At 51.6% G+C, this 26749-nt stretch overlaps 1 protein-coding gene across 1 annotated transcript in view; it reads left to right on the forward strand.

Annotated features, from left to right (window-relative positions):
• The window catches only part of ASTN2 (astrotactin 2), a 433335-nt gene that overhangs the window by 302103 nt on the left and 104483 nt on the right, over nucleotides 1–26749 (forward strand). The window contains exons 17-18 of the mRNA XM_067309282.1: nucleotides 9952–10217; nucleotides 26437–26570. Of these exons, the coding sequence (XP_067165383.1) occupies nucleotides 9952–10217; nucleotides 26437–26570 (400 nt within the window). The remainder of the gene's footprint in view (nucleotides 1–9951; nucleotides 10218–26436; nucleotides 26571–26749) is intronic.

The following is a 26749-nucleotide window of genomic DNA, read 5'->3' on the forward strand; positions in this document are numbered from 1 at the left end:
ATTCAGAATGGTAAATGTAATCAGTTGATTGAGTGATGTACATAAATATAGGCAATGAATAGACACGCAGCTGTGGTTACTTATTCAAGGACTCGCTCAGGGCACATCCTGGTTGATATTAATTCCTTTCCCACAGTAGCCCTGATTCTGTCGTCGGTGGCTGGTGATCAGGACAGCTGCAGTGGGGCGGAGAGGAAATCAAAGGTCCGCAGGAGTCCTGCGGTATGCTATTTATCCTCAATCAGAGGAAAGCTTGCTTTCCCCCGCCGTTCAAATGAAAGAGTCCATGCTGCTGTCCCTGCTCTGGTTGCTGGAGACTCCGCCGGTGCATCGAGATCAAAAGCACTGAGATCGACTAGGTGGAGGAGGTATCTGCCAGGAACACTTTGTACTGGGCCAAGGAGCGTCGCGTGCACTACATCTGACTAAAGATAAACCTTGGAGACACCTCCCTCCCCTTTCTCCGTTATGAGGACGTCCCTGCTTTCCGTCCCTCCCATGCAGGGGCCAACAGCCAGGACGTACGCTTTGGAAAGAAAATCTGTGGCTGTCATGCTCCTTTTCATGCATTTTAACACCTGGGTGTCTCAGGGGAAAATGCAAAAGTGTGTGGGCACTACCTTCTCAATAGCCTGTTGGTGAGGTTCCCTGGACCACCAGTGCTTCCCCGAGCACGGCTCAAGCCCATTTCTAGCACCCTCTGGACCAGGCTGCAAGCTGTCAGTCCTCACCTGGCTCTGCAGGGTGGCCTTGCTCAGTTGACAGGTCTTTTCCACCCAGTCTTCTGGTGATGAAAGCCTGGTCGTAGGTGGGACTGTGCTCTCAGCAAGACGAGGCAGGTGGTTGCCCCTAAGAGCATTACACAGGACCCTTATAAAGTCCAGATTTCTCCTTCCTCTGGGGCTAACACATGATGCTGCTGTAGAGGTAGGGTGGGGGCTGCCCTTTATGAGGCTCTTAATAAGCTTTTAAAGACTTTTTAAAAATAAGCCATCATAGCTTTCCACGAAATCCTTTGTAACAGCAGCCACATCTCCCCTCCCTGCCCAGCCGCCAGCTCCTTCCACCCTTCCACGTTGTTTTCTTTCACTTCCAGCCCTGGGGTCCCCGGTTAGAAACGCAGGCTGTGACTTCGTCTGCAACAGGCTCCTGTAGCCTCTTCCAGAAAGCCAGGGAGGGAGAAGTGCCGCCTCGGAGGCTGCTCCTGCCGTGACCTCTTTGCTCCACACGTTTTGGCATACTCGCAGCACGCACGCGCACCTGGGGACGTCCCCGGTCTGCTGCTCGCGCCTGGGAGCTGGCGAAGGAGGTGGTCGCTGTTACGCGGGCACGGGGCTGCTGCGCCAAAGCCGTTAATCGCAGAATCGGTCATTTCCCTGCTGCCTCCTCCTCTGCCCCCTAACCTCTATATCCGACCTCTCGTCCTCCCATCAGGCAGGTTCTCACGCTGGCTTCAGAAGCGCCTGGCTGTAATCGGAGACGGGGTATTTTAGAAAATAGACCGTGGCTCGGCTCGGCTCTGGCGTTTCTCAAGGTCTCTGCGGCGCGAGGGTTATCAGTAATACGCCTCCCTGTTCCAGCTTGGCTTTCGTTCAGCAACCTGAGACTGGTTTACAGATAGCGGAGGAATAAGTTTTACTGTAGCCCAGTGGGGCAAAGCAGATGTCTGGGCTTGGGGCTTCCTCTGGGAGCACGGAGAAGCCCGGGCCTGAGCAGGCACGAGCCCCGTGTCCTTGTCCCTGCAGTGAGAGGCGAGTCCCTCTTGAACACCGCAGTGCCGCGTCCCTGGTGCCGGCTGGAGCACGTCTCACGGTCCCGCTAGCGTCCGAGCAGCGTGCAGCAGTGTCCTGCGCGGCTGTGGGCCCCGTGGTGCAAACGGAGCCCTGGAGGCACGGAGACGCTCGCTGCGTAGGAGAGCGGTGAGCCCCCGGCTTAGCCGTGTGTCACTAAACCGGCGTGTGGCCTCCGTGTGCTGCTCGTGTGCAGGCGGGAGGACGGACCAGCCTGCGCAAGGCCTGCTGTGCTTCAGGCCCCCAGGGGTGAACCTCAGCAGGTACCTCCTGAGCAGCTCTGCCTTTCCCTGGGACGCTGGCTTCAGTCTCCTCTGCTGGCCCCCCGCTTCGGTGAAGAGCAGGCACGCCGGGCTGCTGCGGCATGGAGGCGGCTGAAGTCCGGGCTGGAAGCAGTCGTGGGTCTGAGCACCGTGAGTGTTGGCCAGACCTTTGTGGCATGAAGCAGATGAGACTCGTTCAGCTAGTTTGTCTGGAAGAGCGTTTTGAGGAGAAGGTAGTGTGCTCTGAAAGCCCTCCCAGCTTCTCCCTTAATGCCCCAGGCTTGCGGGGCTGTTGTTACGGTTTGAAGAAATTTCTGTGCTCAACGTAGGCCTGTTGCCCAAAGCTGAGGTTGACCCAGAACAGGTCTGGCCAGCTCCAGGTCGGGGGAAATGGTCAGTCACCGACGGGTCCCTCACAGCACCCTCAGGGCCAGCCGCGGGACAGGCTGAGACCAGGGACTCGTCACGCAGGCCACCGAACCACGAGTGCCTCACTGCTGTCTCCATGGCCACACTTTGTACTTAGGCTTTCGGGCGCTCGGGTTGCGTAGGGTGACCTAGGAGCTTTCATTAGTTGGGAGAAGACTGGCTTTGGGCACAGAAACCTTTCTTGGGTCTGGCAGAAAAGTAAGCTAAGACCCAACTGGAAGAGCAATGCTTGGAGAAGTTGTTCTGAGTTTAATCTAATGACGCTGGTCAGTTGAGAGCGATGGTCAGATAACGCGGGGGAGAGCGTGGCCCCGAGGGACGGGCAGGCAAGCGGTGGCACTGGCGGGACAGTGGACACAGTGTCCGGAGGGAGAAGGGATCGTAAAACCAGTGCATGTAGGAGGTTGCATTTGTTGGCATCCAGGAAAGTCATGCATTTGAGTGGCAAGACTTGTCTTTCCAAGGTATTTTGTGGGTTTTCCGTAAGGATCGGAACAGAGAGGTCAGTGGCGGACGGGGCTGTTCCGTGAAAAGTGGCGGAGCGAGCGACGGAGGGATTTCGAGCCCAGGAGCCATCCTCCCCGCATGCCACGAGAGGGCAGCAGGCCCTCACGGACCGGGGCGGCCAAAACTGCCCCGCCGCCCAGACCCCGGCTCAGCCCCACGCAGGCCCCACGCCTGCCGCCCCGGCCGTGCCAGGGACCGCACACGTGCCGCACGCAGCTCTGCAGGTGACACGTGCCGCACGCAGCCCCAGCGATGGCATGGGCCGTGCACAACCCCAACGATGGCACGGGCCGTGCACAGCCCCGACGAGGGCACGGGCTGCACACAGGCTGTGCTGTCCCTCCGCTGGGCACGCTCACTGCCCTTGCAAACGGATACGTTCACAGCCCCAACGCTTTGCCATAGCCTTGAGCAGCTCCAAGGTTGACATCTGAGGTGCCCCCACAGGCATGCACCTGCCCTTGCTTGCAAGCGATCGCATGAGTGCTTCCCTCCTGGACAGGCTTTGGTCATGCTTTGACCCAGGTCTCCTGTGCCGTCCGCTCAGGATACACCAAGGGAGCACTGCGTTCCCAAAAGAGCCAGTAGCAGTTTGTAGGTGAGCTCCCTCAGCTTGCCCCAGCCAGTGTGTGAGCCCCATCCACGCAAGCGTTGCTGGCCGCGTGGCTGGTTCAGCGTAGATACCCTGAGCCGGTGTCATTACGGTATTGCCTGGGCAGTGGCGGGGTCTAGCACTGTGCGTTTCTTGCACGGGTGGACGCATGTGGCTGAAGGTGCCTGGCCAGCTCTCCGCAGATGCTCTGCTTGGGCCTTCCTAGCAGCCCTGAGTAATGTTTGCCCATAACTAGTAGCAGACGGAGTTAAAGCTGTCAGAGCACTTCCCAGCCCCATTGGTTACTGCACTAACAATATCTCACTACAAGAGAAATTCCCAGGCAAACACATCTATTGATTTCCTCTCTAACTCCCTTTCAGTGGATTTGCCAACAAATGGGGTATTATTCCACTAAGTAATAAAGTGGCAGCCGGTGCCAGTGAATAACGTATTGGCCATAAATCCCCAGTCCTCTTCTCATGGTGGCGGCTATGTTCTCTGTCTCAGCTGGAAGGTGACATAAGGTGGGAGGTAGACCAGAATTACCTCTTCCTTGTGGTGAAATGTAAAACTCAGGACATGAATCAGTAATAGTTGAGCATCAGTAACAGTCTGTCAGTGTCGGAGGCGTTAACTCACTGAACCTGGAGGAATTCCTACCTGGGTCTATTCCTTAAATTCCCTCAATGGCTTCAGCTGGAGAACCTTCTTCTCTCCTTGTTCCAAGCTTTTCTGATGTTAAAGAGCTACCACATCTTACCCCTGATGTGGCTGCATTCTTGTAGGAAGTGGAGTGATTCCCAGTTTTGGAATGACTTGGGCTCTTTTGAAACAAGCACTGTATAAAATGCTGGACCACTAGCAAAACCATTGTCTCCTGGGAGCTCTCAAGATGAAACAGCTCTCAAATACAAAAGAATTAGGTATTATGCTTTTGTTATAGTAGTGGTGTTATCATGCCTCCCTCTTGTCCAGGCACTAGGAGGTGCTGCTGGTAATGCTGTAAGTGTTTTCTGACATCTGTAACTACTGCATCCTGAGCAAGGACCCCTGAACATTGTGTAGGCAGTTATCTCTTACGCTGAGGTTGCTTAAATCCTGGTGGAGCACAGAGACAGAGCTGTGCACCAGAACAGGCGATCGATACCACTGCACATCCTCCCTTTCTTATACAAGGCTTGATGCTTAGTGGAAGGCTGTGTGTTTTTTTTTAATACATATTTCAGACAAACAAACAAACTAATAACTCCCACAAGTTGCTGTGATGCATCTAACCACATCCGCGGCATTGTGCTTCCAAACAGATGTTGCCAGGATTCACTGAGTCGCCAGCAGCATTAGCGAAAGCATGTTCAGATGCAAGGGCTGATAAGGAATCCCTTCTTCCTCACTCTTGGTACACTGTGCTGCAGCCCCAGCTGCCAAGCCTGTCTTGCTGCCAGAATGGGGCCTTTGGAGCAACCTAGCAGTGGTCACCTGCAAAGACTTTTCCTGGGAACATAGTAGAGACTTTGAAAGAACAATTTGCATGCTTTGGGAGGTTATCCAGTCCTGCAGAAGGCTCATACAATGTGGACCTGAACAATAAAGCTGAGTTTACTTACTCTGGACTTGACCCAGACTGCAGTGAAGACAACAAGAGTGTTTCTGTTGGCTTCAGTGGCAACTGGAGATGGCATTTCAATGTTACATTTCAGGGTCTGGTTCTGATTCTCTCTAATCCAATGGCAAAAACGTCCTTTGACTTCATCAGAAATAGGGTTGGGCCATGCATATTTTAGTCCAAGAAGCCAGTCAGCTGGGCCTCAGCACTGACAAATATTGTACAGCAACTAGGTAATAAAAGCCAGACCAAGCCTCCAGGAATACGCGAGGTTTCTCCAGTTCACTGTTGGGTTTGCCTTGGGGCGAGTGAGCTGGTTTGTGAGCCCCTTATTTGCATGCAAATAACTGAGCAAATAACTGAAAATCATCTCAGACATAGTAGAGAGGGAGATCTAGGGACCCCGTTCTCTCTCAGTTCTGCTTTGGCTAAAGTTGCAACGGCAGGTCCAGGAATAAAGCTGATGTGTTTTGGGGGATTATTTCTCCCTAATTTGAATTACTCTTCTGTGAGACCCTGAAAGTGGCAGGTGAAGTGCATGGAGTGAGAGAAGGAAGCACATTCTCCATCGAGGAAACCACCAGCTTTCTGGGGATGAATGCAGTGCTGCTGAAGGCACCTGGAGCTGATGCTTTCCACTCCCAGAGCAAGTAGATGAGGACTAGCAGTTCCTCCTCACTGCCTCTCCCTGACTCTGGAGGAGCTGGCTCACAAAGCGGGTTGTGCAGCCAGCACTCTCAGAATAGATTTTAACTGCAGAAATGGGGTGATTATTCCCTTAGGACTGTACATAGGCCCCCAAAGCTCATTCCACAAAAGCTACCAGGAATTGCTATCCAGCGCTGATGACTTCTAGTCTAGTCTTCTAGGCTGGCAGTTTGGCAATGAAGCCTGTCTGCCTCTGGTGAGCTGTGTTCTGTTCCATTTTCGTCATCTGGAGTTGAACCCGGAGCCTTTTTGATACATGGAAACACCATGAATCAGTTGCCAGCGCATTGAACCATTAACCTGAACTACAGTAACCCCTTAGGTCGCCAGGAACACGGTCTACAAAGCATTCCTGTTCCCCAAAGTGACTGGGGCTTCAGCTGTAATAAAGAGGATTAAATGCAGACACGTGTTTCTACCTTACCTATGAAATCTACTGTGCTGACAAATCTGTCACGAGTCACCTGGCTCCACGGTAAATCTTCCATTACTGAGAGAGTGTGCCTGCTATGCAAGGGGAGCTGCGCTACTCATCCAGCCTCCCTGATGAGCCACTGTTTTTCTACCTTAAATTATTTGCAGAACTCTAATCTTCTCCCAGGGCAGATCCATTCGGTGACTGCTGCTCTTGAAAAGGCTTTGTCCCCTTTGTATTTCCTCCCTGCCTCCTTTCCAGAAGGAAGGAGGAGCCCTTTTCTTCATGACAGTCCCTTTGGAGAGCTTTTAAACTACCACCTCTACCACCCCACCCCGGCTGCAGTGCCCTTTCCTGGGAGCGATGTACAAACAAGGCGACTGGTCGTGCAGGACATGTTCTATGAGCCTGTGTTCATTTTCTGTTCTTGCTAAAGGGAGTTGTGTTTCTAAGTGGGTAGAAGCTGGAGGACTGCTCTCCTTGTCTAGCCGGCTCTAGCCCACCATTTGCAGGGAAGCCATGTCCTCTCCTTCCCCAAGGTGACATGTCTGGTGGAGCAGAACTGTGGCGGAGCTTCATCTGTATTCCAGGATGGGGTAGCTAATGCAAAGACTTGAACTGAAGCTCTCACAACAGCATCAATCAAGCAGTGTTGTCACTCAGCACGGAGGAATGCAGGAAGATTGCTGAACTCACAAGCCAAGCACCCTTTGAGTTAGCTCTCTCTTGCAGAGGGGAATTCTTGCTCAGAGGTTTAATTTACTCCTTACTTGCCTCAGCTTGCTCCATGCAAACACAGACTGTAACTGAGGAAGACCAAGAGAGGTTACTGCTTGATTGTACTCTATTAGCACCAAAGACCACAAGCACCATGTGAAAATGCATCATGAGAAGGTGCCCTGTGCTTCAAAACGTAAAGGACAGATAACAAAGGCAGAAAAACACAGAACAGAGAATTTTGAAAAGAGCCTCAAGCAAGGCATCCTAGAGAGTGCTCCAGTAGCTTGACCATGCTGCCCATCCATCCTAGGCTGTCTTCATCTCTTCTTCCAGCAGGTGCGAGGTGTGGAGGGCAATGTGCATGGTAAGCAATGATAAGATCACCTGCTCAGAAATGTCTGTTGTTCCCAAATGCATGTCATTGCCAACTACAGGGCTAGCTTTAAAAAGGCACATTTGCAATTTTTAGGCAATTGATTAGGAAATCACTTTGTTGCTTTACTTACCTTGCAAAGTGAGTATAGTTTGAGTGAATGAGGACAACACAGAAGTTTGCTAATACTTCTTGAGACAAAAGCTATTGTTTCCATATGGTTTTACCAGGACACCTCTTGTTGAGTGCTAAATTGTTGTGCCATTTTCGTGGACTGACTGACTGTTGGCACATACAGGGACTGCCCAACAGTGCTAAATGTGTTGGCAGAAGCCTGTGTGCAATTTGGACAATGATTTTCAGAAAGGCTCGAAACTGTGTGTCAGATCTTCAAGCAAGCTGATCAGCTATGACTTCTTATTGACTCTTACCAAGCCTGAGTTAAGGACACATCCAGCCATTAGATGCCAGTGGTTTATAATCCTTAGCTATCAGGCCAATACTGAGGGAAAGAGGATTTGATATACTGTTGTCAGTCATGAGATCAAGTGATTCCCTTTCTCTTAGTTTGATGCTTATGTTCTCCCTCAAAACATGGCTCCAAAACTTCCTTCCTGGTAGAAGTTCTCTGAAATCGCTGCTTGAAGTGTTGAAATAAGCTTTGCAGCCCAGAAGGGTCATCATCATCATAATCTTCTTCTTCTAAATGTAGTTTGGTAGCCATATTGAAAAAAGAAAGTCTTACTCTTATCTAGAAATGAGGAGAGGCCTGTGGAATCACCTTGCAGCTTCCATTTCTCTGAGCCACACAATTTCATGCAGCTTCATGGTTTTCTCTTATCAGGCTTGAAATTGTCTGGAGCCACTCTCCCAGATTTATAATCCCTCTGAGAACCAGTTCCAGCAGTCTTTTCCATGTCCATGTATACCACTGTCTCCTCAGATGCTGAGACACCTCCTTCACAGCCTTGTTGTAATTTATCTTAGCAACTGTCCCTCTTTAATCCCACTGAAAGATGGGTGCATTGGAATTTGCTTATTCCTCCTGTGACAGCTTTGATCCTGTACACATAAGTGTTCCCTGACAGCTAGAGGGAAGGGGAGGGGCTGTCCCTAGCCTGAAGGGCTTAGAAAATAATGAATGAATACTGTGTTTATTTGTATTTCTAATTGACATGCTCCTTGCCATATCAACTGCATGTCACTGCAAGCTGAGGCCATTGAGACAATCTTTGTTCTTGTACAGCTCCTTCTTTGGACTGGGAAGTTGCTGAAGGCAACAGCCTTCTATCCATCCATCTCATAGTGCTGTGAGCCTTACTCGGGCACAGGACAGAGAAAGGTTTCTCTTCTGTAGGCCCATCACTAGGCTATGAAGGTTGGGACTTTCTTCTTGGATCAACCCAAGAGGAGTGTCTACAGATACAGAGTTTAAATAGGAGTGTACAGTATAAAGATGGGATACCTGGATCCTCTTCTCAGTATACCATGGAGCACAATGCTTTTGCTTGACCTTAGCAAATGTTTGGGCCAAGGAAGAACAAAGTAAGGCTCTCTGTGTTTATCTCCTTGAGATCTACCAGGAAGTTTCACAATGGGTTTCAAAGGCCTGACTATTTCCTAAAAGCTGAATATTAATTACCATTAATAACAGCAGTGCTTCTCCATGGCTCCTTCTATGAGTGTATCTAAGAACGCACCACAGTATCTGCTGAGCCTCCCAGCCCCTGCTCCAGGCTCTGTGGTGTGATCATCCCCCTGAAGGAGCAGAATTGTCTCCTGTACTGGAACACTGCCATTCCTTGGAGTTACCTTTGAAAGCTCCTTTGTGCTACTGTGTTGTATTTAGCTTGTCTTGCTCCCTTCCCAGCTAGGTTATGGATGTATCGAGCATGGTAACTCAGCATGGTGGCACTCTGTGGTTGGTGAGAGGATGCAGGGTCTTGACGGCTTGGCTTTGGAAATGCCTCTCTCTATTCCCTGTGCAGTGAGCTCATTCTGGTACCCACTTATCCCCTCTGCTAAGAAGCTTCATTGTACAATCTAACCTAATTGCCAGCCTCTTTCTGTTCAGTCTCAGTGCCCTGTCTAATACCGTGTCACCCAAAAGCGAGAGCCAAGGACCTCAGGGGCTGGAGAGGGCTGGAGTTGGGGGTGGGAGAGGGGAATCAACTATTTGACCTGGTCCCATTGGAGAGGGTTTTCTTTGGTAGAGAAGATGTACTTGGGTGGTTTTATTTCCTCTCAAAATGCAGAAAGTGAATGTGCAAATTACAAAAAGGAAGAAAGAAAACATGGCCAACTCTGTCACTTTAGAAGTGCGTGGTTGGAAATGCTTACACTTTCTACCCACTCCCAAGCAGCAACCTGCAAGTCCTGTTTTTCTCCTTCTCTCCTTGACCTTCTCTGATTTCCTGCTCCCACCTGGCCTACACCATCAGCAGCTGCATTTATCCTGGCTGCAGTGAAGTTTGGGTTTGGGAAATGCACTGTGCTGAGATTTATTTTATGCTGTTTGTTTTCTTTCCTCTCCCTGTCACCAAACCAGAAACAACTGAGCTTGGGAACAAGAAGGAATTGAAATCCATGCCATTCATCACCTACCTCTCTGGCCTGCTGACAGCACAGATGCTCTCTGATGACCACCTCATCTCAGGTGTGGAAATTCACTGTGAGGAGAAAGGGCGCTGCCCATCAACCTGCCATTTGTGCCGGCGTCCAGGCAAGGAGCAGCTCAGCCCTACACCAGTTCTGCTGGAGATCAACCGGGTGGTGCCTCTGTATGCTCTGATCCAGGACAATGATACCAGAGAGGTGAGTGAGCTGGTGATGGAGCCAGTTCCATCACTGTGTTCCTGCCTTAGTCAACCTCTTAAGTCTGCCTTCCTCTGTCTCTGTGTAAACACCAAGTTTCCTGGAACACGGCAGTCTTTTTGTGTGCGTTTAGTGGGGAACACTTATGAATGGTGTCAGGGACAGCGATGGAGTTGTCAAGTCTTCCTGCCTGCTACCCACAGCCCCCTTTTTCCCGCATGGTCTCACGGACCTGTATCTCCCCGCTTTTACCTGAGTGAGGGCAATGCCATGAGCAGCCTGTGTCACAGTGGCTTTTTGTGTCCACCTGCAGCAGATAACCAGTGCTCAGGGTTCTTCCTGTGGATGGCCTTGGGAGCCAGGTTCCAGGCCACTGTTTCATTCCTGGGTCTGAAATCTCAGCCTTTGGTTGTGTGAGGAGTGGCCAAAGCCCTTCAGGGTCCCTGTGTGACTTTGCAAAGTGCCAGTGCTGATGGAGGGACAAACCAGCCCCTTGGGACAAGTCCACAGCCACAGGAGGTCACTGTTACTCCAGGAGGGACCAGCAAAGCTGGAGGTCACCCTTCCCCAGGGCCTGGCCTCCTCTTCCTCCTGCAAATCCTGCAAAAACTTCAGTGTTAATCATATGTAGATTTATTTCCCACTTTCTCCGTTGCCTTCAGCCCCCCACCCCACTCCCAAATCCAAAAATGACAGACCTGTTTAAAGTCACTTATTAGCACTGAGCCTGCACTTGATTAAGAGGCTTGGACTGAGCCAGCACGCAGCAGCTGTGGGTGGGATGGAGAGGGCTGCAGGTCTGGAAACAATCCTAGCAAATGGAGGTGTGACCACCGAGCATGATCCTTTACCCCCTCCCAGATCCACGGGCAAAAGAGCCCCCGTGCTTCTCTCTGCATCCAGATCCCTCACAGGGTTTGTCCTTGCTTGTCTAGCCCTTGATCCCACTCCTTTTCTTCCACCCATTTCCCTCTTTGTTTTTCTGTGCAGCCATGCCTGACTTCCATCCCTCTGTTCCCCTCTCCCTCCAGCTGTTTTCCCCAAACTCTCCTTCTCCCATTGTTTCTCATACTGTTTTCATGCTTTTCCCCTTCCTTGCTGTCCTCTGCTTTTCCCCATCCTATCTTCCCTTGTGAAGGTCTCTCCATCCTGCCTTGAACTGGCCCCACTGCTCCCTGTCTATGGCTGCTCTTCTCCACACCCTGGTGCTCCTTCGATTCTGACCAGCAGACCTTGGCTCAGCCCTATCTTATGGCCTTACAGAGCCTTTGAGACCTGGGTTGGCACCATCACTGCTCCACCACCCATGGCAAGGAGAAGATCGTCTCTTTCTCCCTGTCATCTCCAGTGAGTGCATAGAGAACAGGGATTTCTCCAGAGCCAGATGACATTCACCTTCGGCATCCTTTCCTCACCCATGCCCTCTCCTCCTCCTGGGCAATTGTTAATTAGACATTTACCTGCCTTTATGCTCGGGCATTGCTGATACAGGGAGAGCAGTGGGATAGCTGGTTTCCTTCAGGCAAGCAGGAGGCTGCTCCCCAGCAGCGGTCTGCAAGATGGCAATTCCTTTTCGGGGAGACGGGTTAGCCAGCAGGGAAGGAGTTAACAGTGAAAGCAAGCAGAGCCCAGCACGATCTGGGGGATCTTCATAGACACTGCTCATACCAGCTCCCATTTCCTGGCCCTGGGCCCAGGTGGCAAATGTCACCCTACCTCTCTGTCTCCTGGCTGGAAGGTCCCCTCCTTCTCTCATCCCGGCAGGCCCCTGCCTGCCCTGGCGGGCTTGTTTGGGGCACCTCTCTGTCCTGGGGAGCAGGAGAGCCTGCATTTCACCAACAGCAGCCTCCCTCCCTCCCAGCGGAGGGCTTGTCCCATCAGCTGCAGCTGAAACGCAGCCTGCATTGTGCTTTCTGCCGAGGCGCTGGGAAAAACAACAAACAAACAAACAAGCAAAACCCTAATGAAGCAACCAAACAAGAAAAACCCCAGCCATCTTCTAGGAGACTGTTGAATGAATCCCTCGTCCTCCCTGCACCTGCTCGCCCGGAGATGGATGTGCACCCAGGAGGAGCCTGTCATTGCAAGGGTGTGCACTGTGTGTGCCTTTGCTTCCCCTTCACCCCTGGGGCTCTCTCCATCAGCCTTGCTGCCTCAGGACAGCTTGGCTTAGATGTCAGGGGCCCAGCCTCTCCCACACCAAGCGCAAGAGACAGGTTAGGGGTTGTAGGTGGAGGAGGTCGAACTGTTGCAGGACAGAGGCCGAAAGCGGCTGCCAGAGCAGATGCTAAGGTGTGACATAACCTAGGACACCAAGAGCTGGGAATGAGTAGTGTGCTGGGAAGAGTTCACCTTGTGCTGTCCAGAGCAGCAGCTCCTGGGGGTGGGAGGCAGGCCAATGAATACTGTCCTCTCTGACCCATGATCATTCAGCTGATTTGGGTATCATTTGGACTGTGGGCTTCTCTTGATGGCCAGCCCTCTCACACCCCTGTTCTCCTGTAGCCCATCCAAAGGCCTTATCCTGGCCATGGCAGGACACAAGGAATACTTTTTGTCTTCCGTGTCCCCCCCTCTCTGTCTCTTTCTCTGTCCCCATTTCCTCAGCATTAATCAACTATCTCAAAGCAGCTTCAGTGTTTTCCTTTCCCTGTCTTGCTCATTCTGTTTTCTTAAACCTTCATCTTATCTGCTGTCCTGCTCCCTCCATCCCTTCTCTTCCTCCACAGCCTGCTTCTCACCCTCTTCTCCATCAGTCTCTTTCTTGCAGGTTATTTATTTGTCTCCCTCTCCTCCCCCTGCTCCCCTTCAGCCCCACAGGCAGGGACAAGTCCTTGTGCCTTCAGCCTGTCATCTGTAATTTATAGCTCGCAGCTCATAGCTGCCAGGAAATGCTCATAGCCGCTGCTGTGGAAAGCTATGACTCAGGTCTTGGTACCTGCATGAAGTGGCGCACCCAAGTGTTTCCAGCAGGGCTCTGCTTGCAGGCTCGGGGTTTGCAATGGGGAAGATTGCACAAGCCTCTCTGAAAGAGGCCATGCTGATGTTACCTAGGCCTGTGCGTTTGAGGTGATGGCTTTGTATAGGGTTAGCACTGCCTATGTGAAAATATGCAGCCGAACCTCTCACAGCATCACAAGCTTATTCATTCAGCTCCAAGGACAAGGATCCTGACAAGGATGTCAGTTTGTTATATGAGCATGGTCTTCTCCTCATCTTTCTGCATGATCAAAGGTGGTGAGTGAGAGAGACAAGAAAAAGGAAGGAGATAGTGTTCCATAAGAAACAGCCACCTCCATGGTGAGAACCACCATGTGGTTGAGATGCAGCAGATGTGTTCCAATTCCACTGCAAATGTGAAGTAAAGAAATCTGTTTAAACCACTTTCTCAGCCTGTGCGTTGCCTGCCCTTGAGATAGACTCACAAAGGGAATTTGCTCTAAGAAGCATCTGACATAAGGGCGAGATGACGAAACATTCTCTTTCAGCATCAAGTAGGAGGCCTGGGGATGGTCCCAGTCAGTAACAGAATGGCACTGGCCTGTGGCGTAAGCAAGACTTGCAGATGTCCAAGATGAGCACTCAGACCCTGTGGTTTTGAGCCTAGGAAGAGCACTTTGTCCAGGGCGCGAGAACGTCACTGCAGCAGTCTGGCAACGTGAACTGCGCAGACGCTGGCCAAGTCCCTTACCTCCAAGCACAGCATCCACAGCTGAACACTCCCCTGCCTGCTTTTTCCCATTTGTGTAGATAATACTCAATTGATCTAGCAAATGCTGACCTTATGGGAACAGCAAGCAGGTCCCAATTCCCTGGCAGTATTAAAAAAAAATCACAGTGTAGATCTTTCTCTTTTTCTCGCTCTATAAACAAACACACACACCATAATTGTATATGTGTGTGTGAATGCACATATGTGTATAGTGCACACACATACAGAGAAAGAGAGAGAAAGCAAGCTCATAAACAATATGGATACTAACATCTATCAAGTTTGCTCAGAGTTTTCTGTTACAAGCCTAATGGCAGGGATGAGGCAAGACACAGTTATACAGATTTTGCCCACTTCAGTATGTGCAGTTTTTATTAATAGGCGCATCTTTTCATGCGTATCAACAAAGTGAATTTACACACTGCTTTTATTTACCACTACTTCACTGTACAAGGCCTTGTTCTCAGTTTCTGATAACCTTGCCAGACTTTAAGTGCTGGGGTTTAAGTTTCCATGCTGAGTGTCTGCCTTGGGCTGCTTTGTGATTTCGTATGCATGCATGCTAAATTTCAGCTAAAATTAGGCATTTCCAAGAAGGAGATTAGGTGAAAATTTATTGCTTTGCCCATGTGAAATTTGTTGGAAAACTTTATTTCCATATCGTTGGGAGCTGCTATTTTCTCCTTGTTTTGCAGTAAGGACTTGAAACTTAGAAGGGGTCCAGGAGACAGGTTTTGCCTTTTGCTGCCCAAGGAATGTTTGTCCAAAGCCATTCACGCTTAAGGAGACTCTCAATTGTGCATAACCAGTAGGAGTTTTTTTGCTTACGGCTGTGCTGTTGTTCAGACTCTCTCTTCAGCCCCTTGCAGCATAAATGTGCGTGAGCCAGCCCCAGGGAGTGCCTGACATCGCACTCCTGGCACTGCAGTCAGTGAGCGAGTGTGGGACATGGTCTTCCTGCTCCTGCACCCAATGGAAATTGTATGGATTGAGCCTCTGATAGGAAGTATTTCTGTTTCCCTCTATGATTAAATAGAATTGGTCAGATAACTTGCATGGTCACTAGTATCTGCATCCTGCCTGGGGAATCTGGCACTTACCGTGGTAGAGGTTGGGCACGAGACTTCCAAAGTTGCTTCTGCCGGTACTGGTATGCGCCGCGTTTCAGACTTTTACTTTCACAAATATTTTCCCAGGTAATCTCAGGTGCCCCCATCCTAATAATTTGAAGTTGTGGGGGAGGGAGACAAGAAGAGGTATGGGTCAAGGAAATGTGTTCAAAAGTCTCAGTACATGTTGAATGGCTTTTTCATAGCCATCATGACTGTGTTGCGATTGTGCATGGAAGGCTTTATAGAGAAAGAACTGCTTACTGGAACAGGGGGATTGCCAGAGTCCTGTCTCCATTGGTCCCGGTCAGCTGGTGAGATTAAACTAGTTGGGGTAGGTTTATAGCTCCATTGTCCCTCTTCAGTCTGTAACTGCTCACATCATGAGCTCAAGAGATGTAAAATGACTGAGAAGCTGAGACCTTGGAGGTGATTTCACTTGAAGTCTCTGGAACCTACATCATGTGTAGGCTGATCTACAGTCTCTGCCTGCCTCTCTCTTCTGCTTAATTCATGCTCTAGAGCAGTGCAGACACCGGAGTATGATTAAAGCAATGGTCCTTCCACTGCCCTGTCCAGAGGAAGACGCAAGAAATTCTCCATTGTAGACTATGGAAGAAACCTACACCAGCATCAATGACTGGTGAGGCTCAACAGCACAAGAGCTTCTAGCCATTATATGGCTTCCTGCTGGAAGAGCTTCCCCTGGCTCTTGGAGGGAAGAATGCTGTCAAGTGCATGTGATAGGAGAGAACAGATACATGGTGGCCCTGTGTGGCCTCAGGATGTTCTCTAGAGAGAAACCAAAGGAGAAAAGAGCTGCATGCTGCCCCAGCAAGAATACTATGATGTGATGGTCGTCCTCCTCCTCACTGGTCTGGGGCTTCCTGTGCTGGGCCCATTTCATTCCATCAGTGTATTCCTGCCTGTCCCCACCTCTTGGGATGGGGAAGATACTTCTTATTGCCCAGCATAGCTCTCAAGTCCCAACCTAAAGAAACCCATGTCCAGCAGTGAATTGGGGAGGAAGAGGCAAGGAGAACTATATATTTTTCTTTCTCTCTTTCTCATGGCAGCAAATTCCCTATGCAGCTTTCAGTTCAGCACATAGCCAGGGGAGAGAGGAAGGAGGCAAAGCCTGCAATATCATTCTCACCTTTTTGCTTCTTTGACTCCTCAGTTCTCTGCAGCTGTGTGATTGACTAACAGCCCAGCTCATGATAATCACCGAGAGGCACAGGCTGAGAAAGAGAGAAAGGGGGAGAGAGAGCGAGCAGGTTTGCATATTCTGAAAACCTCCAAGTCCCCTGGAATAGGCTGCTGGAAGCTGAGCCAGGCAGCTAACCCTGAGAGGCACCAGGAAGAGCGGAGACGCCCTGCTTTCCCCCTCATCCCCTCCCACTCCAAACGCCAGCTCATTAAACGACACGGAGACCTGGAAGATTCGGTGCCCCCAGGCATGTGTCTTACCTGCACCATCCACCTTCTGTGGAGATGCCAGCTCACGAGGCCAGCGCGACAGGTCAGAGGAGCCTGGTGGTGGGGAGGAAGGGGTCAGGCTTGTTCATCGGAGATATGCATTTTGTTTGCATTCTGTTCTCCCTCCTCCCTTTCGCCCCAAAACAAACAAACACAGAAACACCACGGCTCGCACAGAACAGCTCGGCCAGCTGCAGAAGCGCTTAGAGGGTGGTGTGGCGAGGGGGGGGGGCAGCACAGATTAATCTTGTTCCTAGTGGGAGCAATGGATTCAAAGCCCTGTTGTTTGTGTTTAAGGAGACAAATGGACATGGAGCTTGGATTTTAGAAGACCCCTAGGACCTTATTTAATTTGAAAACGCAGTAATTTCAGCATTCATCTGCAGCTATGGCTTCCTCGCAGCACACACAACCCACAGGCTGAGCCCACGGCATGGAGGGAGCATCGGGCTAGCGGGGGTGTGTGTGTCACCATGCCATTGCTGGCACCCTGGCATGGTGCTGGGCACCCTTGGTGGAGGCAGAAGCCCAGCGTGTGGCTGTGGCCCTTGCTGTGCTGCCTGGGAGACTGTTGGGCTGCAGGAGCTACCTCACCTCTGGTGCATGGACTAGCAGGACGCTCGTGCCGGCAGTGTGTGCATGCTGGAGACCTGCCGAGGTCCTGCTCTGTTGGGCACCGGGACTGCTGAGGAGGCCTCCCTTGAGGTCAGGACAAAATCCTCCAGCGCTCTTCCCTCTCCTGCTCCGCTCGGCACTCTGCGCGCTCACCTTGCCCACGTGCATCCCGCCTGTCCTGAGGAGCCTTCCCTTGCTGAGCAAAGCACGGCCAGTGCTAAGCGTTTCACAGGGCGCCCCTGGGCTGACGGAGCGGCCAGTCTCCCCTCCCTGGGTTGGGATGTGTCCTCCTGGTTGGTGGGATTGCTGTGCCCTGGAGCCCCATCATGCTGCCAGCAGCAACGCTTTGCCTGTATCCTGGGGAAGCAAGAGTAGCCACATGCTTTCCCACGCAAGCCTAGCAGCGCTTGAAACGTGGTCAGGGAACAGGATCCGTTGTTTGTCCATGCAGAGGTGCCAGCAGCCAAGCCTGCTGGGGAAACCACCCCGCCGTGGCCTCATTCAGCCACGCATCCACCCGTGCCCCCCTTCGTCGCTGCCTCCCGGTTGCTGCACGGCGCAGATGGGTTAAGCAGAAGGAGTTTTGTGCACATGTTGACCCTCTGGCCTTCTTAGGTTTAGCCAAATAAATTTCCGAGAGCCAAGTGGAAAAATGCAACTGGGATGCCTGTCACTGGGCCGTGCACGAGCCTCCAGCGGCATTGCAGCTGGAGCCTGCCAGCCTTGGCCATGGGAGACTCGGAGCAAGAGCAGAAGGAGCCGCAGACAGCAAGCGGGTCCGCGCCCACGCTCGTCGCCAAAGGGACTGCCGCTCCAGGCGGGAGGCGGCGCAGTGTTTGCAGTGACTGCGGGAGCCCAGCCCGGGAGGCAGCTGAGAGCCGTCACGGATGAGAAGAGCTGGGAGTTTGCCTCCGTTGAGTTGCCGGCTTTTGTGCAAAAGGTCACGTCCTGCAGATGACACGGAGGCAGTGGCTGGGAAGAAAGGCAAGCTGGGGAGAAGAGAGGGAGAAAGCTCCTCTTTAATCCATCCAGCCCTCCATCCTTCAAACTACTTTCTCATGCTGTCCCATGACATTTGGTAAAGCTTCTCATGCCAAAATTTACTGCCTGTGTCGCTGCGTGAGGCTCTCCCACCAAACTTCCCTGCATGGTTGGCTCCAGCTGGGGCATGTGGGTGAACAGCAGGTTGGCAGTGCTGACCATCAGCCCTCTCTAAGCCTGCTCCAAGGACACGCTGGTGAAAATGGGAGCGTGTGTCCCTCCTCCCTCTGGAGCAGCATGGAGGGAGGTTATCTGCTTGCACAGCCTGGTAATGGGGTGGTGGCAGTTTCAGAGAGAGCTGCAGAAATTGGTGTCACTTTTCCTCCTAATTCCACCCAATCGCCTTGCCCTTATTTGATGCACTTTTTGCCCCAACGGTTGAATTTCAGCAGAAATGCAAAGCGTAGCTGGTTTTGATATCTTTTCTTGGTGTTTTTTGGTTAGTTCTCAGGGTCAAGGTTGTCTTGTACTCCCTGTTGTATGACACAGTGTGCAGTGGGGCCGTCGTATCTCAGCTGGGTACTCGAACAACTTGTGTACACTATACAGAATTACCTGAAGGGATGATCTTGAGGGCCTAAGCCACTCTGAGACACGTCCATCATACCTCCATCGCTGCCGTTCATAAGGGGAATGGGGAGTCCGCTCTATTTTGTGCTGACTGGCCTCACTGTTCTGGCTCTTTAGCACCTGGCCAAAGAGCTCTCTTTGTATCACTGATGTTGTGAACCCTCTTTCTGCGTCAACATTGCTCTCAAAGGGCAGAGCAGATTGAAAAGAGCGTAACTAAGACATCCAGTACTCTGGGAGCCCGAGACTGTCCTAATGAAACCCTGCACTCTTCCAACAGGAATTTGCCTTGTGGTATAATGTCCCGACTCTGCAGTTGGCTTTAAAATCCAGAGCGTGCCTAAGAAAGGAGCCCCAAATGCCGTTAGCTAATTGTTGTCCATGCTGGCAGCCCGGTTGAGCCTGTAGTTGAAGCAAATCTGGGTAAGCAGAAATTGGAGCCATGCACTGAGGTTATGGGTTTGAGCAGGATCAAGAGAAACAGGCAACTGCAAAAGAGGGACAGAGGTGGAGGAGGAAGGAGAGGAATCAAAGGAGCGACCCAGGAAGCCAAATTTGGACTTACATCTCCAAGGAGGATTTGGCCTTGCCCCTTGATTCCCATTCAAAGAGGCAGATATTTGGGGCCCTTCCCCTTAGTCCCATATCTGAGGGCTGTTTCTCGTGATGTCCCCTGCTCCTTCGGGGCAGGAGGAGGGCAAGGCTTCGCGGCGACAGGCATTCCTGCGGCTGTGGGCCCGCTTTCCCCTCCCTCCGAACAGTGGCAGGCTCTCATAGCACCAGGCTGCGCAGCGGCGGGAGGTCAGGCGGGCTGCTGCAAGAACAGTGAACCTCCCTGTGTGCAGATAATTTCCCCAAAGCAGCCTCTGAAGGCACGGAAGGCTGGTGCCAGTAATTTCTTTTTCCACAGCCAAAACTGAAAGGGAGCCAGAGCAAGAGGGGACAACGTTTGTATTGCCGAGGTGGGTTTTTTGTTTTGGTTTGGGTTTTCTGTTTGTTTTTTTGTTTTGCTTTGCTTTAATATCTGTTAATTGGCCGGCCTCCTCCTCAGTCCGCTGTGCAAATCCAGCCGCTTGTGTGTCCTGATACAGCTCTAGCCCACATCCGTCTCGCGTTAACAGGGAAAAGAATAGACACATTGTAATCGTCCCTATTATGTTATAATGGGGAGCTTTGTAGCCTAGGTGTGAAAGCAGAGCCAGCTCACCAGGACAGGAATCTCGCCACAGTACGAAGGCTTTTTATTTCCCCTGCTGCCAGGTTTTACAATGTCCTCTGCTGCTCCCTTGGTTCCCATAAATAAGAGAAACCAGGATGCTGCCCATCCTGGGTCCTTTCCAGCACCCTGACCTTTCCGGCAAACTGCTGAAGTGCCTTCACAGGATGAAGTGCTGGTGATACTGCTCCCCAAGGAGAGGCAGCCGGAGGGAGGGAGGGTGTGAGCAACAGATGAGATCACCTGCCAACAACAGTAGGGAAACTTCATCCTCCTTCGCTGTGAACCTGGAGCAGACTTTCAGACGCAAACCATGATCCTGGAAAGAGTCTCTGGCCTGGGAAATCCTTTATTTTTCCTTCCCCACCTCCTCCCAGAGATGTTTTGACCGTTAAGGAGCAGCATTTATCTCCTGCTGAACAGCACTGAGCCTCACCGTACGGGAACGGAAAGCATTTCTTCCAGGAACCCTGTTGTCATGATAGCATCCTATTCAGACTGTCAGATCCCTGCCTCGGCCTGCATCCCGTACTCTTGTTTCCCTTGATGAGTAGTCAGTGTTAATGTTATTATCTATAGGCTGCTTGGAGCATGGCAGCATCTGGGAGCTCCTGCCAGTGGCCCCGTTGTGTCAGGTGCTGTATGGGGAGACATGGCTTTACAACTGGATTTGCCTTGTGAGCAGGGCAGAGCTGCATCTCACGGGGCAGTCGGCCCCCTCCTTCTGGTGGCACCTGCCTGAGTGTGAGGAGGAGGTGATGGTGCCCAGGCATCTTCTCCAGCCTGCAAATAGAAAGGGACAGGATGTCTCAATGGGCTGCCTTGTCCCTGAAAAACAGGCTGAGCCCGTCTGCTGGCATGACCCTGTCCACCTCCTCTTTGCTTGCCTTCATCTCTGTTGTGAAGGCTTCAGCCCCTCCGCCTCCCCTGTTTGTCTGCCCTGACCACGGGGACCCGGAGGCAGTGACGCCAAAGGTTTCAACTAGTCCGTGAGGTTAACATGCCTCAGTGACAGAATATGCTCCTTCTACACCCTTTTTACTAGAGGAGGTTGAGAAGGAGGAGACACATCTGAGCTGGTACCCAGCTATAGGGCTCAGGGCAGGACTCAAGGATGGCTAGTCTCGATGGGCACCCTGCTCTCAGATGCGCAGCAGATTCTGCTGGGAGCTGGAAGCCCTTCTTTGTTACAAGTAGCATGCTGATTTTGAGCCATTCCTCCTGGCTTAAGCAAAGGGAATGCTGTTTTTTTCCTGCTTATTTTAAATTAGCAAAGAAACCTATCTCTGAAAAAATACATTTAAAAAAAAAAATGAAACCAGTGCAAAAACCAAAATGTACCAAATTACTAGGTTTTAGTTCATCTCAGATATCTGCAGCAGATCCCTGCAAAAATGCACAGCTATGTCCAGCATGCCTGGTCTTTTCATTTTTTTCTCCCTGTATTTCCTTTTTTAATTTTTCCAGAAATTGAGGTGCATATCAACCACAAAGAAACCTTCATCCAAAGAAATAACTGGGTCAGATTTTCATATCCCTGTTGACCACAGGGAAGACCAGATGTTCAAACACAGAGAAGCACCCAACACCACCCTTTTGAGTACCCCATTTGGAAATGACAGGCTCCACGGTGCACGCTGAGTCCTGCAACTGCTGGTCTGAAAGGTTCCTTCATGTCCTACAATCTTCCTCTCTGGGGATGTCAACAGAAAACCCACAGTCAAAAATAACTTAATGCTTCTCCCTCCATCAGCCAGGTCTAACAGAGGACAGAGAGGAAATATTCTGTTTCTGAGCATCTAAGCTATAAAGTGGAGCCAATCGGCCTCCCCCTGAGCACAAATAACAACAGGAGAAAGATCCATATGCAGTCGAGTGTAGGACGAATGTGCTTAGTTGATCATTCATTTCCCTAATATTTTTTTATGAATAGGCTTAACTTATGGTAAGATGGGACTTTATGGTCCTGTAAGTCTTGCTCGTGTCAAAACAAATGAACTAGCCATCCTGAGGGGGAACTATCAATCCAATATATGTGTGTGTATGGGTGTGGGGAGTCAGACCTATTATACCTTTAAGAGCAAATTAGATGCTGTTCCTATGATTCATAATGCTATATATCTAATGGCATGACTCGTCATCTAGAAAATAAACATTTCGAGCCAGTTTCTCATCTCATAAATTTCCCCTCTGGCACTGAAGGACATAAACTAAATGGGCTGACTCACAGGGAAACAATACAATTTGGATACTTTTAAATGAAAGATAAAATTGCCTAAGGGCACAGAGGGGCGTTGAGATTCCCAGGGAGTGGTTGGCAAGTGCGGGAAGAGCGGGAAGCTGAGTGTGGTAGATGTGGTAGGTGCCTGTCTGAGGTCACTCTGCCGTGCCTGGCCCCTCCAGCCAGCAGAGCGGGCCTGGGAAGTGCTTCATGCTTCCACATCCTGACTTTTCACAGCTCAGTGACTTGGCGTGACCACCATGGCAGAGCATCCAAAGCAGAGACAGTCGTGTCAGAGACGGACTTGCTACTCTGTGGGTTATCTGCCGGCAGGGAGGAACGAGGCTGCGCTTTTGTCAGCAAGGCAGCAGTAGCACCAAGGGAAGGAAGGAGGTACACCTGGGAATTTCCTCTTGGCTGGAGGTACCCCCCTCTGAGATAGGGAGGAGGAGGAGAAGCAGCCCTCTCGCTGCGGGCCAGGTTGAGATCCTGCGCGTTCCTGGCTGCAGCTCTTCCCACAGGGCTGAAGCTGCCCACGGGACGGATCTCAGTGCCTTCGGGGCATCCTTTGTCCATCGCTCTTGCTCTTCCTGTGCCATGAGGCTCCTGCTTTGGATGACAAGTGCCGTTCCCCTGGCTCTGTGCGAGCCGTCCCTTACCTCCTTGGTACACTGTCGGGAGGGGAAAAGGAAGCAAGGGTTTTCATGCCATCCCACCCAGTCCACCAGAGGAGCATTTGACTGCGGTGTACCTTCAGGGCTAGGCTGAGCCAGGCGGTTTAAAGCTATCACCTTTTCAGGGTAAGGCAACTCAGCCTGCTGGTCTCTAGCAGGGGCCTCTGATGATAAATACAGCAGACTCCATCCAGAGCCTGACAGAGAAGGCACCAGAAGGAAGCACGGGCTTTGTGTGAGCTATAGCAAAAGCTTTACGTGACTTCAGAGCCAGGAAGACCAGAGAGAGTCCTGAAAGCTTGTTGAGACCTTCAGTTTGTCCTGGAGTTTCTGCAGGGGAAATGAGGTCCCCAAGGGGCAGCGAGTGTCCCCATGGAGCCTCCTAAAGCGATGATAAACATCCTCAAGCGACGTCTTCAGGTTGGGAGAGCGGGCTCCGCTTTACCTCAGGTCCTAAGAGAGCTGCGAGCTTCGTTCCATCTTTCTGCTTCCTGCAAGGCCTTCCCCCTTCCCTGCCTCAGTTTGCTCCTGCCACTTCTCCCCCGTTCGGCACATGCTGCCAGCGCACGCGCTTCCTAGAAGCCCTCGTTAAGAGCAAGCGAAGGCGAGCTCCGCTGCGCCCTGCCCACCAGCCGCCAGCCGAGGCCGCTGCCCGGCCGCCCTGGCCTGGCTGACGTCAGTCGGCTGCTCCTCCAGAAACAAATGTCAGGAAAATTGAATAGAGGCCGCCGCCAGGACCGGGGGGCTCCTGCTTCTCGGAGTAACCCTGTTACCGCGCGTAGGTGCGCTCGCCCTAATGAGCGCAATTGAAGGACGCATCGATTCACTAACCTCGTTTTTGTGAAGGTTGACACAAGGCAGATCGCGGCTGGGTACCTGCAGGATCTAATTAAAATGCGTGTGAGGCTGGGCAGGCGGAGGAGAGGGGGTTGCTCGTCCCCCGGTGCACTTACCACACACACAAAAAAAAGAGAGAAGGAAAGAACTGACTGTTGGCTTTGGCTAACGGGCGTGAATGAGGCTGGTGGGATTTCTCCCCGGGGTTGTGGGGGTGTGCAGGCAGGAGCGGGGGGAGCAGGCCAGGGACATCAGGGCTATGGGGGGGGGTGGTGATGCACGGCAGAGTCCTTGGGCAGAGAGGGACGGAGGATGTAGAGGACGGCGTGGGTTCGGTGGGCGGAGGGTCAGTGTAGGCCCACAGTGGCCCTGCGAGCGGACGCGCCGCTTGATGGGTGCTAGCCTGCCAAGGTGCTAGCCTGCCGCGTCCGGCGCACGGGTGCCGGCTCCGCGCCCCCGCAAGCGGCTGACCTCAGCGTGCGCGGGGAGCCATCACCTGGGCCGGGGCTTTAGGTGTTTGCTCTTCCCCCTTGCCCCAGCGCTCGCTGCTCCTGACACCCTCCGCACACGGCCCTGCTCGCGCCCAGGAGACCACGGCTCTGGGCTCGGCACAGTCTTTCTCTTTGTTTTTTCTTCTTTTTTTAACGTATTTCATTTGTCACCATCACCTTCCATCTGGGTGGACACACATGAGCTGGCCAGGAGGACATGGCCAGTGACACCCGTCTGCTTCCACCCAGGCAGATGTGGGACTTGGGTGCCTTCACTAGAGCCCCCGCGGTGGGGGGTAGCGCGGTGAGCGGAGCCCATCGCCATCCCTTCACAACTGCTGTGTGAGCTCGTCCATGTTCACCCACCGCTACAACGTCCCTATCTGCCCTGCTTCGTACGGGTGTCACACGCTCCCCCCTTCGTTCCGTACATCTCTTTCCGTCCCTATTCACGCAGCGCCGGCGGTTTCTACAACAGTGTGTCTGCGCCCATTTATCCCTGTCTCAGCTAAACCCCTTCTTTCGCTGTCTTCCATGCTCTCTAATTACTTGGCAATGCCCTTTCCAGTCCAGTGCTTTAATTAAATTCGAAAGAATAAAATAAGATAACGTCACATTTTGTCTCTTTCACATGGTTTTCCTTCCTTCCTTCTTTTTTTTTTTTTCCTTCCGGAACAGTCGCATTTTGTAAATGTCTGGAAGCAGAAATATTTCAGGCGCAGGAGACTGGAGGCACCTTGTTAAAGGTGGTTGTGTGTTTGGGGAAAGCGACAAAACCCCAAACAATAGGAACCATGATGTCAGGCTCTATTTATACCTTTTCTTTTTATAAATGTCCCCAGGATGGTGCTTTTTCTATAGTTTTGTGCTAAATACCAAATCCACTGAAGCTGTCCCTGTCCTCCCCAAAGGGCACGTTTTATCTTTAAGGCGTAACCTCGCGGAGGGCTGGCTGTATCGCAGGATCCAGGCATCCGCAGGCTGGAGCTCCTGGAGATTTGAATGGGCGGAATAGCGTTGCTCTGCGTACGTGGGGTTGGTTGAACGAAGATTGGCAGCGTGGCTGTTGTACATAAAAGAGGATCTTTTTGGCATTTAGGCTCCAAAATGTGTATTTTGAAAGGTCAAAAGCATTACAAAGAGGTTTGTTTTAACGGATGAAGTTTTGGTGTTGTGATTATTCTAGCAGAGCTTTGTGGTGTCACATAGTCAGTTCTATATTTGGTGTGTTTATGTGCAGTGAGAGATGCTGTCTTCCTAGTGTGAAGCTTAATTAGACAAGACGGGCAAAGAGTAGCAGGAGAAACAGCCGTAAAAACATCAAATCTGAACTGCACGAGTGTATGGAGTGAGGAACACCCTCTCCTGGTGTGTGGGAATCGGCATAGGAACTGACCGTCCCAGCCTCGCTCACCAAGCTGTTGGATGAGCGGACAGAAGACACCACAGGATTAGACCTAAAGGATTTGAGGAATTTAGTGGAAGTGTTTCAATCTTGGATTCCAGCAGATGGACATCTGCTGTTACTCCTGTGGATCAGTTTACATTGCTAGGAGCAGTCAGGAGGGCTCCTGGTCAAGTTGAGGACAACCTGCGGAGGGAAGGGTTCCCAGCTGGGCACAGCCTACAAGTATTTTATAGGGTTTTTTTCAGATTTTGCAGTTCTTCTTTTGAGTTGTCCTTATACAAGTGAGCGGAGCACAAATTTGCTTGCAGGAGAGCAGCTCATATGAATAGCAAATAGATGAGGGGGATGACAGTGGCTCGTATTGCTGTGGATATAGGAGTCACTTCATTCTTCATGGGGCCAGAAACAGCTATGGGAGGGACACACGGAAGAGTTCCACTGTGTGCAACAGCAGCGCACAGGTACCCTTGGCATGATGTCCTGCGTTGCAAACGGGCTTATGTCTGCGTTTCACCAGGCAGCTTGGTCCTGCATCACAAGAGGTCCCCACTGCATGAGGCATTATGCAGGCTCTCTCCCCATCCCCACGCCAAAAGCAGAGTGCGTGGATGAACCAGCATCGCTGCTCTGTCCTTCCAGAGGGAGCTAAAACACAGGGAGACTGTGACATACCCAGGGTCATGCAGAGAGTCCGTGGCAGAGCTGGGGAGGCCCCCTCCCCAGATTCCCTGAATCCCAGGCTTTCTGCACACATGCCCTTGACGCTCAGCAGCACGAGGCTGAGCCGCTGGCTGGATTTCACTGACTCTTTAGCATACATGTTCACACTTTTTGTTCTCGCATCAGGCTTTCAAGGGAGCCCTGATGAGCTCATACTGGTGCTCGGGGAAAGGTGATGTTATCGAAGACTGGTGCAGGTGTGACCTCAACGCCTTCGATGAGAACGGACTCCCGAACTGCAGCCCTCTCCCTCAGCCTGTGTACGTATCTGTGCGAACCCCTCCCACGGGTCACCGTCCCGCTGCACCAGCCCCCCTTCTTCCAGCCTCTTGTGTGGCTACAGCTCAGCCCATGGGCATCTCCTTCCTCTTGCATTTGAGCCCACGGCTACAGTCCAGCATGTCTTACTGTGTGACTGATGCCTTTAGGATATCCTGGC

This window comes from Apteryx mantelli, chromosome 21 (genome assembly GCF_036417845.1).
Source record: "Apteryx mantelli isolate bAptMan1 chromosome 21, bAptMan1.hap1, whole genome shotgun sequence".
NCBI classification, from domain to species: Eukaryota; Metazoa; Chordata; class Aves; order Apterygiformes; family Apterygidae; genus Apteryx; species Apteryx mantelli.